The sequence below is a fragment of the Pelodiscus sinensis genome, chromosome 3 (assembly GCF_049634645.1).
Source record: "Pelodiscus sinensis isolate JC-2024 chromosome 3, ASM4963464v1, whole genome shotgun sequence".
Lineage (NCBI taxonomy): Eukaryota > Metazoa > Chordata > Testudines > Trionychidae > Pelodiscus > Pelodiscus sinensis.
Window position 1 is genome coordinate 33,616,436 of NC_134713.1, and position 13,760 is coordinate 33,630,195.

Here is a 13,760-nt window from a genome sequence, read left to right on the forward strand (position 1 = left end):
AAATAAACAGTGACAAGTTTTTAAAGTGCTTGTACACAAATGCTAGAAGACTAAAAAATAAAATGGGTGAACTAGAGTGCCTCATGATACTGATATAATAAGCATCCTAGAAACATGGTGGAGTGAGAACAATCAATGGGACACAATCATTCTGGGGTACAAAATATATTGGAAGGATAGAGCAGTTCATGCAGTGGGGGAGTGGCACTATATGTGAAAGAAAATTTAGAATCAAATGAAGTAAAAATCTTAAATGAATCAACATGTTCCATAGTATCATTTTGGATAGTAATTCCCTACTTAATAAGAATGCAACAGTAGGGATCAATTTGACCACCTGACAGGACAGTAATAGTGACTGTGAAATGCTAAGGGAGATTAGAGAGGCTATCAAAATAAAGAACTCAGTAATAGTGGGGAATTTCAACTATCCCCATATTGACTAGGTACATGTCACCTCAGGACGAGATGCAGAGACAAAATTTCTTGACATCTTAAATGACTGCTTCTTGGAGCAGCACAGGAACTCACAAAGGGAGAGGCAATTCTCGATTTAGTCCTGTGTGGCACACAGGATATGGTCCAAGAGGTAACTATAACCGGACCGATTGGAAATAGTGACCATAATATAATAATATTTAACATTCCTGTGGTGGGAAGAACACCTGAGCAGCTCAACACCGTGGCATTGAATTTCAAAAAGGGAAACTATGCAAAAATGAGGAGGTTAGTTAAACAGAAATTAAAAAGTACAGTCACTCAAGTAAAATCCATGCCAGCTGCATGGACACTTTTCAGAGACACTATAATAGAGGTCCAACTTAAATATATATCCCAAATTTAAAAACATAGTAGAAGAACTAAAAAAGAGCCATCGTGGCTTAACAGCCATGTAAAAGAAGCAGTGAGAGATAAAAAGACAACTTTTAAAAAGTGGAAGTCAGATCTTAGTGAGGTAAATAGAAAGGAGCATAAACGCTTCCAAATTAAGTGTAAAAATGTAATAAGAAAAGCCAAAAAGGAGTTTGAAGAACAGCTAGCCAAAAACTCAAAAGGTAATAACAAAATGTTTTTTAAATACATCTGAGGCAGAAAGCCTGCTAAACAACCAGTGGGGCCGCTCGACGATTGAGGTGCCAAAGGAGCACTTACAGACGATAAAGTCAATGTGGAGAAACTAAATGAATTCTTTGCTTCAGTCTTCACGGCTGAGGATGTTAGGGAGATTCCCAAACGGAGCGCTTAGTTCGAACTAGGTAATCCTCATTCCACGAGGATTAAGCCTAGTTCGAACTAGCTAGTTCGAATTAAGGGGTGTGTAGCCCCTTAATTCGAAGTAGTGGGAGGCTAGCCCTCCCCAGGTTTCCCTGGTGGCCACTCTGGCCAACACCAGGGAAACTCTACTGCCCTCCTCCTGGCCCCAGATCCCTTAAAGAGGCACGGTCTGGCTACGGTGCCCGTGCCAGGTGCAAGCCTGCCAGCACCCAGCCAGCAGACCCTGCACCTGGCAAGGATCAAGTCACCCACCCGATGCCCCCCAGCCCTCCCTCTCTTCCCAGGACCAGGTTGGCGGCTCCTGGGAGCTTGCCCGGGACCGCAAGAGGCAGGCACCCGCCTGGGCTAGTGCGGACATCGTGGACCTCATCCACGATCTCCGCACTAGGCACAGGAAAGTGGCCGGCTTGGGCAGGATAGCTGCCAGCCTGGCCACCCAGGAGCAGGTGTGCAAGAGAATCAAGGGGGTCCACTGAGACCCCCGACCCTGAGCCCTGAGCTTACAATGGCCGTCCTGGGTCAGACCAAATGTCCATCTAGCCCAGTAGCCTGTCTGCCGACAGCGGCCAACCCTAGGGACCCTGGAGGGGATGGACCAAAGACAGTGACCAAGCCATTTGTCTCGTGCCATCCCTTTCCAGCCTTCCACAAACCTTGGGCAGGGACACCACTCCTACCCCCTTGCTAATAGCACTCCATGGATCCAACCTCCATGACTTGATCTCACTTCCCTTTAAACTCTGTTCCAGTTGTAGCCTTCACAGCCTCCTGCAGCAAGGAGTTCCACAGGTTGACTCTTTGCTTTGTGAAGAACAACTTTCTCTTACTACTTTGAAGCCTGCTACCCATTCCTTTCCTTTGGTGTCCTCTAGTCCTTCTTTATGGGAACTAATGAAGAACTTTTCTGTATGCACCCTCTCCACCCAACTCCTGCTTTTAGAGACCTCTATCCTGTCCCTCCTCCGTCTCCTCTTTTCTAAGCTGAAAAGTCCCAGTCTCTTTAGCCTCTCTTCATATGGGACCTGTTCCCAACCCCTGATCATTTTAGTTGCCCTCCCCTCTCCCACCTTCTCTCTTCCCCTCTCCCACCTCCTTTTCCCAGTCTCCCCCAGTTTTGTTCAATAAAGACAGATTCCATTTTGGAAGACACGTTATCTTTATTTTGTACATCAGGAAGAGGGGCTAGGGAAGGGTAAGTGGAAGGAGGTGAGGGAGGAATGGGGTACGAGCCCCCGATGGGGAGGACTGGGCTGGCTCTGCGGGCTTCTGGGGGTGGAAGCTCTCCTGCAACCCCCTAATTGCCGCCTCTCCCCAGATGGCAGCCTGCGGCAAGTGCAGCCGGTCTGATGGCCGAGTGCTGTGATGTGCCCAGTGTGGGCACTCAGGGCACTCCAAGCCAGGACTGCTTTGCAAGCGGGGCACCCCTGAGAACTGTCTGTCTGGGGTGGGGGTTGGGACCCTTTAAGCACAGCCCTCGGCTAGCCTGAGACAGCATCTCCACGCTCTAAGTCCTCCTCTGATGCCCTACCAGCACTGCTTCCGGCCATCCTTAACCCCGCTTCAGGGTCCACTTAATGTGGACTCGCTAGTTCGAATTAGGAAAATGCTAATTCGAACTAGTTTTTAGTTTTAGATGCGTTAGTTCGAATTAGCTTAGTTCGAATTAACTAATTCGAACTAAGTTAGTTCGAATTAGCGCTGTAGTGTAGACATACCCTGGGACCAGATGGCATTAACCCAAGAGTTCTAAAAGAACTCAAATGTGAAATTGCAGAACTATTAACTATGGTTTGTAAACTTAAATCAGCTTCTGTAACCAATGACTGGAAGATAGCTAATGTGATGCCAATATTTAAAAAGGGCTGTAGAAGCGATCCCGTCAATTACAGACCGGTAAGTCTAATATCAGTACTGGGCAAATTAGTTGAAACAAATGTAAAGAATAAAATTGTTGGACACATAGAAGAACATAATTTGTTGGGCAGGAGAGTGTCTGTAAAAGGAAATCATGTCTTAGTAATCTATTAGGGTATGTCTACACTAGAGTGCTATTTCGAATTAACTTAATTTGAAATAGTTAATTTGAATTAAACTAATTTGAATTAACGCATCTACACACAACTTATTTCGAAATAGCGTTTTGATATTTCAGAATAGCGCGTCCACACTGAGGGGACCCTGAACCGAAATTAAGGCTGGCCGGAACCAGTGCCGGCAGGGCATCAGGTTAGGACTTAGCCTCAGGAAGCAGCCCCACACACTAACTGAGCTCCGTGCTTAAAGGGACCCTACCCCCACCCCGGAAAGACAGTTCTCAGAGTTCCCCGCTTGCTTGTCAACCTTGATGAGGGACAGCAAAGCAGTCCTGTCTTCGAGTGCCCTGAGTGCCCTTACTCGGGACACCACAGCACTCGGCCACATGGAGCCAAACCTGCCCCTGGGCATGCCGGAACGTCTCGTGGTCGTTGCTATCCACCCGGCTGCACTTGCTGCAGGCTGCCATCCGGGGAGGGTCCATCGGGGGACTGTCAGGATGCAAGAGGCCTTGCAGGAGAGTGTCCATCCCTCAGAGCCACCCCGGTCCTCCCCACTGGGGGCTCGTGCCCCATTCCTCCCTCATGTCCTTCCACTTACTCCTCTCTAGCCCCCCTTCCTGATGTCAAATAAAATACACATTTTTTCATAAACACAAAACTGGGGAGGGAGAATGAACCTCGGGGGAGACTGGGAAAAGGAGGTGGGATGGGGAAACCTGGGAGGAGGGAGCTGGAAGGGGGAAGCAAGGGGAAGAAGGGGGAGGGGAAGCTCAGGGCCCAGGGTTGGGGGTCTCGCTGGACCAACTTGATTTTCATGCATATCTGCTCCTGGGTTCGCATGTGGCCTTTGGTGGCCAGGCTGGCAGCTATCCTGCCATAGATGGTCGCATTCCTCCATCTAGTGCGGAGATCATGGACTTTGGGGCCATCCCCCCAAACCTGAATAAGGTCCATGATCTCCACTCTGGACCAGGAAGGTGACCGCCTTCTCCAGCCCCTGTCAGGCTCCTTTGCAGTGTAGACATACTCTTAGAGTTCTTTGAAGGGGTCAACAAACATGTGGACAAGAGGGATCCAGTAGCTATAGAGTACTTAGATTTCCAGAAAGCCTTTGACAAGGTCCCTCACCAAAGGCTCTTATGTAAATTAAGTTGTCATGGGATAAGAGGGAAGATCCTTTCATGAACTGAGAACTGGTTAAAAGACAGGAAACAAAGAATGGAGAGGCGTAACTAGTGGTGTTCCCCAAGGGTCAGTCCTAGGACCAATCCTATTCAACTTATCCATAAATGATCTGGAGAAAAGATAAACAGTGAGGTGGCAAAGTTTGCAGATGATACTAAATTGCTCAAGGTAGTTAAGACCAAAGCAGACTGTGAAGAACTTCAAAAAGATCTCACCAAACTAAGTGACTAGGAAAAGGAGATGGGAGAGGGGAGGGGGAAACCTGGGAGGAGGGAGCTGGAAGGGGAAAGCAAGTGGAAGAAGGGGAAGGGCAACTAAGTGACTGGGCAACAAAATGGCAAATGAAATTTAATGTGTATAAATGTAAAGTAATGCACATTGGAAAAAATAACCCCATCTATACATATTATATGATGGAGGCTAATTTAGCTACAACTAATCGGGAAAGAGATCATGGAGTCATCGTGGATAGTTCTCTGAAGACGTCCATGCAGTGAAGAGAACGAGATAAATTCATGGCTGTTAAGTTCATAAATGGCTGTTAGCCAGTATGTGTAAGGAACTGTGTCCCTAGCCTCTGTTTGTCAGAGGGTGGAGCTGGATGGCAGGAGAGAGACCACTTGATCATTACCTGTTCGATTCACTCCCTCTGGGACACCTGACATTGGCCACTGTCAGCAGACAGGGTACTGGGCTGGATGGACCTTTTGTCTGACCCAGTATGGACATTCTTATGTTCTTATGTTCATCCTACGCCTCAGGAAAGTCAATGCCTTTAACACCTAAGCCAAATTCAAGATGCTGACACAGGCATCCATTTTCCCCTTTCTGAGTCCTCGAGACTGGTACGCTGCTCTCCATCTAAAAGATGCCTGCTTCTATATTTCATCTTCAAGTTTGACACAATCGACTCAGGATTAAACAAAGACTGTGAATGGCTCGCTAACTACAAAAGCAGCTTTTCCTCTCTTGGTATTCACACCTCCAGATCAGCTACTAGAAATGGGCCTCATCCTCCCTCATTGGATCCACCTCATCATCTCTAGCCTGATTCTGGCCTGCATATGTATACCTGCCTCTGGAAATTTCCACTAAATGCATCTGATGAAGTGGGTCTTTGCCCACGGAAGCTTATGCTCCAACAGTTTGGTTAGTCTATAAGGTGCCACCGGACTCCTTGCCGCTTTTGCAGATTCAGACTAACACGGCTACCCCTCTGATACTTGAAAGAATTAAGTTTGTTTATTATGGAAAAGAGATAATCGTTTTCAAGTACCTAAAAGGGTGTTACAAGGAGAAGGAAGAAAAATCATTCTCCTTAACCTCTAAATAATAGAACAAGAAGCAAAGGGCTTTAATTACAGCACGAGAAGTTTAGGTTAGACATTAGGAAAAACTTTCTGTCAAAGTGGTTAAGCACTGGAATGAATTGCCTAGGGAGGTTGTGAAATCTCCATCATTGAAATTTTTAGAGCATGCTAGACAGACATCTGTCAGGGATGATCTAGATGGTGCTTGGTCCTACCATGAGTGCAGGGGACTAAACTTGATGACCTTTTGAGGCTCCTTCCAGTTCCAATATTCTGTGATTCCATGAAAGGAGTGTTTTCTGGCACTTGCATAATAAGATTCTGTCTTGTCTCCTTTTTGTCTAGAAATTGTGTTCTTTGTGTTCCAGGTCTTACATGATTCAGCTAGTAAACTCAATTCATCATGTAAAACTCTTTCTCAGATGTGATCATAGCCCAGATGTTTTCTAATGATCTGACCCATATAGGCACCTTTTGAGGATGAAAAATTATTAAACTAGTTCAGCAATAGAGGCAAGCTTTCATCTGCTCAATCTCCCACAGAGACACTGGAATCCTCTCAGATTCTGAATGAAACATGCCCTTACATACAATTTGACATAAATTATTTATTTGTATTTCCAGGCAGTCCCCGAGTTACGCGGATCCACAGTTACGAACGGGGCTTTTCTTGCCCCGGAGGACGGGAGCAGCGGGATGCCCAGATGCGCCACGGTCCACCGCCCCTGTCCTCCAGGGCAAGAAAAGCTGCTCCCCGTCTCCCTGCAGACCAGGGAGACGGGGAGCAAAGCCTTGGAGCACGCCCGCAGCGGGACAGCCCGGGCGCGCTTGAGCTGTCCCCCTGCAAGCGTGCTCCGCGGCTTTGCTCCCCATCTCCCGACCAGCAGACCAGGGAGATGGGGAGCAAAGCCTCGGAGCACGCCCGCAGTGGGACAGCCGCGGCGCGCCTGGGCTGTCCCGCTGCCCGTGTGCTCCAAGGCTTTGCTCCCCGTCTCCCTGGTCTGCAGGGAGACGGGGAGCAAAGCCTTGGAGCACGCCCACAGCGGGACAGCCCGGGCGCGCTTGAGCTGTCCCCCTGCGGGCGTGCTCCGCGGCTTTGCTCCCCGTCTCCCTGGTCTGCAGGGAGACGGGGAGCAAAGCCTTGGAGCACGCCAGCAGCGGGACAGCCGCGGCGCGCCTGGACTGTCCCGCTGCCCGCGTGCTCCAAGGCTTTGCTCCGGGTCTCCCAGGTCAGCAGACCAGGGAGACGGAGCAAAGCCGTGGAGGACTTGGGTGGTCCCACCACCTCCGTCTCTCTGGTCTGCTGGGTGGGGTGCAGCTAGTGCCCCCCCCAGCAGACCAGGCTTTTCTTGCCTACCCCTGGGGTAGAGCAGCTGGGGGCTGCCGGGTTGGTCCCGCAGCGCCGCTCCGGACCAACCCGGCAGCATCCCAGCTGCTCTGCTCCAGGCGTCCTGATTCAGCCGCTGCTGGTCAGTTTCAGCAGCAGCTGAATCAGGACGCCTGGGGCAGAGCAGCTGGGGTGCTGCTGGGTTGCTCCAGTAGCGCCGAGGAGCCGAGCTACTGGAGCAACCCAGCAGCACCCCAGCTGCTCTGCCCCAGGCGTCCCCAAGTCAGCTGCTGGTGAAACTGACCAGCAGCTGACTACAGGAAGCCCGAGGCAGAGTTGCTCTGCCCCAGGCTTCCTGGAATCAGCCGCTGAGCAGTTTCAGCAGCAGCTGACTTGGGGACGCCTGGGTTTCTTAAGTTGAATCTGTATGTAAGTCAGAACTAGCGTCCAGATTCAGCCGCGGTTGAAACTGATCAGTTTCAGCAGCGGCTGATGCCAGTTCCGACTTACATACAGATTCAACTTAATAACAAACCTACGGTCCCTATCTTGTACGTAACCCGGGGACTGCCTGTATATGTATAAGCCTAAAGCAGTGGTTCCCAACCTTTTCCAGATGGGGACCCATTTTGACAATTCAGGAAGACTTAGTGACCCAAGGCAATTCAAAAACGGGGGTAGGAGAGGGAGCAGGGCCACCTGGTGGGACACTTGGTGACCCTTTTGAAATGTACTGGCGACCCATATTTGGGTCCCAACCCATAGTTTGGGAAACCCTGGCCTAAAACATTGTGTCTTTCTGAACCAGAGCCTCCAAACCATTGGGACCAAATTATTCTTGACTACCCAAATCTATACCAGAGTACAAACAACTCTTATTACATACTAGCCAATTAGCCCACCATAAGACAGGATTTTCAGGTCTCTCCTCCACATCGGTCTTCTCTCCTGAGCCTCCGGTCTCTTGCTCCATCTCTCTTTCTCTATCTCCTCCTCCTACTGCCTCCCCCCGTCTCTCTCAGCTCTCCTCCGCCTTCTGCTTCTCCCTCCATCTCTCTCTCTTCTCCTTCTCCTGCCTCTCACTCTTCCTTTCATAGAGTAATAGGACTGGAAGGGACCTCAAGAGGTCATCGAGTCCAGCCTCCCGCCCTCAAGGCAGGACCAAGCTCCACCTACACCATCCCTGACAGATGTCTATCTAACCTGTTCTTAAATATCTCCAGAGAGGGAGATTCCACCACCTCCCTTGGCAATTTATTCCAATATTTGACCACCCTGACAGTTAGGAATTGGTGGTCAAATATTTCTTTCTTTTCTCCTCCTGCCTCTCACTCTCTCTTCACTCTCCTCTGTCTCCGTCGGGGATGCACGCTCATCCAGGCCCCGCCCCTTGGGCATGTACGTCACTGCCCCGCCCCCCTTCGCCTCCTGCCGTGTTGCTCGGCTGACTTCTGCGCCGCTCAGCCGGGCTGCTGCGCAGGAGCAAGCGGCGCAAGCAGCCGTTTGGTCCCCACTCTCCCCATGCAGCACCCCAGTGCTACATGGGGAGTGCAGACCCCAAACAGCCGCTTTCGCTGCTTGCCCCCTTGCAGCGGCCCAGATAAGTGGCTCAGAAGTCAGCCGAGTGCCATGGCGGGAGGCAACAACGCCACCCAGAAGGAACAGCCAGCATTTCAGCGTTACAGAGTCACAGACTTTGGGCTACTATATATATGATTACGGCTTTGGTCACCCTCTGTTAAGACTCCCTGCACTCCTTTTTTTATCATCACAAATGTAAGGACTACTAGACTAGCTTTCACAAAACTGGTATATGAATCTGAAATATTCAATTACATATTTACAAGGTGGGCTAGTATGTATGAAAGGCCTTGTACTTTAGTTAATATGTCATTCTGCTATCAAGGGCTCAGATTTTAAAAGTAAAATTTTGATCAAGCCACTGTTCAGAGTCCATCGATTAATTTTTTTTTACAAACCTGAAAGTGCATGAGCCAAGAGAGTGAGCCAGCACACCCTTTCAATCAAAGTCAGTTGGAAGCTCTTCTTCAGAAATGAGAATACTGGGAAGATAAAATGTGTAGTGTGACTGCACTTTGCGTCTATCGCATATTAGATTTACCCAGCTGTGCTCAATTTTTAGGTTTTTTTATATAAAATGTAAATTACATGCTTAATTTAAATCGTTGCTCGGGATTGGGTTGGGGATGAGGAGTTCACATTCACCTGCCCCCTGTGCTCCCCATCTAAAGTAAGGAGTGCAGCAAACTGTGCACTTCCCCTCACTCCCTAATGAAGAGGAGCAAACCTGGACCTGCCCCAGCTGGGGGACATGCACTCCTCCCCCAGCTGTGCCTGCTGGAACAGTAGCAGCCATGAAGAGTTGTTTCTCACCTGGTTCAAAGCTGCCATGGAGTATGTCTTCACTGCACCGTAGGTCGAAATAAGATACACAATTTGAGCTACACAAAGTGTGTATCTTAATTCAATGTTATTTCAAAATAGCTTATTTCAAAATTTGGCGCTGTCTATACAGTACGTATTTTGAAATAAATCACTGTTCTGAAACGTCCCTTACTCCTTGTGGAATGAGGTTTATAGGCAGGGCTCGACAATCTATGTAATCTACTCGCCCATGGCGAGTAGATTACAACCCGGAAGAGCTGGGTTCAGGCGATCTGCGCATGTTCAGGCGATCTGTGGCTGACGAGCAGGGCTCACCGCGGATCGGCGAGCCCTGTTTATAGGGACAGCGGAATAGCAAGCCCATTATATTTTGAAATAACGGGCATGCTCAAAAGACGTGGAATAGCTATTTCAGGATACATCCAGTATCCCCAAATAGCGCTGCAGTGTAGACAGCAATGGTGAGAGAGGGCTGGGGAGTCCTCTCTCCCCAGGGCAGCCTGCATACTAAAACCCTAATCTCCAGCCCTACCTGAGACCAATAATTCAAATTACTTTTATACATTTTTCATTTTATTTTACAAAAAACAAAAATTATTTGAGTTAAGGATCCAAGCAATATTGGGTAATTCTTCTAGTACAACATATACATTAAATAAACTATCTTGCCTCAGTTGCTGCAAGAACGTAAAATTGTGGCCCCAACAAATAACTAACAAAAAATGTAATTGCTTCAACAGCATATCCACTAATGTTCCTTTCCTTTTTCTAGCCCTATAAATACCCCTACTCCTGTGCAAGGGGAGAAAAAGTGGCCCATTAGCTGTTTGCTACTGACCTTTCTGGAAATTATCAATATTTAATATAAATTGTGAATTTGAGTCGTGAACCCTCACTTGCTCTTCAGATGCCTATTAACACTGAGCATAACTCTGCAGGTATTTGTTGAGTAGTAATTAAAAATAAAGAGTCAATACTAGCCACATTACTATTAAGGCAGAGAACATTTGGGGATTTCCTACAATGCTCCCCAATCCCATTCTCCATTCATTGTACCATAGTTTAAATAAAATTACCAAAGTACTTGAAACAAGCATGATTATATTGCATTACTTTGAGAAATAAAATGTGAAGAATTTTGCATAATTTTAAAATATGTGCAGAATTTAAAACATTTTTGGGACAGAATTCCCCCAAGAGTAGGAGACAGTCCCTACCCCCAAAGAAATTATAATCTAGAAGACAAAGGGAAGACAGAATATGTTTGGAAACTCAAATAAGGTAACAATTCAGATTGTATTTTCTTGGCTTACTCCTGGTAAGTATTATGGAAGGAATGAACCAGAAGGCTTTGGTGGTGAATCAGTGAGTATGTCTAGGTTATATGCGTCTGCTGACAGAGGCATGTAGAATAGGATACCCGACATAGTCAATGAAGCCGGGAATTAAATATCCCCAGCTTCATTAAAATAAAAATGGCCTCCACGCTATGCCGGCTCAGCTGATCCATGTCAAGACGTAGATCGGTCAATAAGGGAAGCCTTTGTCGACCGCTCTGTTTTGCCTCATGAAACGAGGTTTACAGGAGCAGTCGACAAAGGCTTACCTTGTTGACCGATCCGCATCTTGACTCGCGCGCTGTGCCGACAATCAGCTGAGCTGACACAGCGCGGTGGCCATTTTTATTTTAATGAAGCCGGGGATATTTAAATCCCGGCTTCATTGACTGTGTCGGGTAGCCTATTTTACATGCCGCTGTCAGCAGAGGCATGTAATCTAGACATACCCAATGAGAGAAATCTGAGCCTTTGCTGGCAAATTTTGTATTAGTAAAATGCAAGGCTCAGCACATAAAAAGCACGTGAGCATTTTATTGCTGGTTTTATATATCTGTTTAATTATAAAAAAACACCGAACAAAATTCATGCATGGAATAACTCCACTGAGATCAATGAAGTTACACCAGGAGTGAATTTATTCCACATTTCAGATGTTTTAATAATTTACATATACATTTAATAATGCTAAGGAAGAGTAGAAATAAAAAATGCTCCACTGTAACTTTCACTTAATTGACTGTTAAAAGTTGCCCTGAAGTAGTAGATCTTTGTAGATTGTGGTTAGCACTCCCAAATGAACTTTTTTATCAACTTTTCCAAATCTTCATAGCATAAACAGTAATATACTGGTAAACATTCTTTGTCACATATATAAAGCTGTCAAGAAGTTTAAGTTCCATAAAAATGAAAGTCAAAAGAAAACACCAGGTACTCTTACCCTGGTAACAAAGAGACTCTTTTGAAGGTCAAAGAACAGAAATATCAATGAGGAGGAGTTTCCAGGATTGCTAAGTGAGAGATGTAGAAATTACATTTAGAGATAGGGTCCAAGAGCTGTATTAATACTAGGACTAAAAATTGTGTTACTGCAGCGAATTCTCTAATATCAGCAACCCTCAGATGGAAATGTTTGGCTACGTTGGCTCTTAGTGCTTCATGTATACCATGTTTTTGGTTTAATTATTAATGCTCTCTCTATTTTTCTGAATGTTTTTGAAATATGTCTGGATGGTATAATTAATACTCAATATGTCAATTTTCTGTGATGACTTTGCACCATATTTTCACTTGAAGATTAAACTTATTAAAATGATTTTGTGATGTAAGTTTGCGAGATGTCAATCGAGCAATGCAACATTTAATAAACAAGTGGCTTTATATTATTCCGAAAGTGTAAAAGCACTTCTGATTTCAAATGTTTATTAAATTGGAAACAGGTAAGTATACCAACTTGTTCCATTTTCAAAAACTTACGTTTTTCAAGAACAGATGTTCATAGGAAGAAACTCTAAAATGAGTCCAAAAACAATGCTGATTATAATTATACAAGCGAATCATTAGCATTCTGGATTATTGTTAATGTTTAGCTTAACTGGTTCTTTTCTCTGTTATGCCAAGAGACCAACAACATTTTCTATCCCCTACTATAGTACCCAGAACACTCTTTAACAGTGATAAATTCTGTTTTCAAAACTTCCTATTCCTGCTGTTATAAGAAGTAATAATAGCATTAAACAGGTCTCACCCTGTATACTGTTACAAGGGCACTAGTGCTCTGTTGTGCTTCATATAACTCATACAGCCAGCTGTCTATACTTGATTTATTCATAATTTACATTTTGGATAGGTCCTATTCAAATAGCCAGTCTAATGAAAACTGTTTGGTGAATATCTTGATCTGTATTCCTCTTGTTGCAGTTCTACAGAACAGATTAAACATTTTAATAATGCCACTTCAGCATCTGATGAACATACAAAATTGCCTGTGGTAAATGACTTTAGAGAATTTGTTTTAGAAATGCAAAAGACCATTACAAGTCTCAGAAATCAGGTAAGATGATGTCATGGACATTTTCTAATCTTGCATTTAATTTACGTAATTTTAAATTGCATATTTACAAAGAAGACTTATCCTTCTGTGGCAGTGATAGGCACCCTAGTTTAGTGATTGGGCTGCATGAGTGGCCCTCCTTCATCAATGGGCTGCAAGACAGTCGTAACCAAGACAATCTCCTGAGGTAGGATGGTTTTTCTAACTGCGCTTGTATAGCTAGTATTTGAGGGGGGGGATTCAATTGAATTGTAGCATCATTTTGATTGGATGCAGAGGGAGCACACAGCTCTCATGGTCAGTGTTGTGTGCAATCAGCATGCACCTCACTTTACGTGCACTTGCTTTACATGTGTGTCTCGTTAGTAATACTGTCAGAACAAAACTACAGACTGAAACCAGTAGAATTTGGCAACCCTGCCTATGGGCACTGTTAAACAAAATGTCTCGTGGGCCACAGATATCACTGGTAATACCTTAAATATAAGGACTTCTTCTGCATTCCCCAATCCAAAATTTATTTTGTAATCTTTTGACAAAATGGAACACAAGAACATGGTGTATATATTATGGTTTATTTTTGCATATTTTGTTAATCTTATTTAAAACAAAGATTATACAGTCTGACTTTGTTGACTGTTGTCATCAGAACCTTGCATAAGCAATGCATTCCATGCATGTGGCCATTCTCTGTGTATGAAACTGTTTATAGGATTAGCTTTTTCCGTCATGTTTTTATTGTATTTAAGACCTGGAATTTATAGAATCTGGGTTTATAGTGTGCGTAAAATTTGTTGATTAAACCATATCAGTGATCGGCTGTGCAGTTGA

At 45.6% G+C, this 13,760-nt stretch overlaps 1 protein-coding gene across 2 annotated transcripts in view; it reads left to right on the forward strand.

Moving 5' to 3' along the window:
- Nucleotides 1-13,760, forward strand: part of PXDN (peroxidasin) — a 122,765-nt gene that overhangs the window by 102,429 nt on the left and 6,576 nt on the right. For both annotated transcript variants that reach the window (XM_006131038.4, XM_006131039.4), the window contains one exon: nt 12,797-12,929. In XM_006131038.4, coding sequence (XP_006131100.1) covers nt 12,797-12,929 — 133 coding nt within the window. The remainder of the gene's footprint in view (nt 1-12,796; nt 12,930-13,760) is intronic.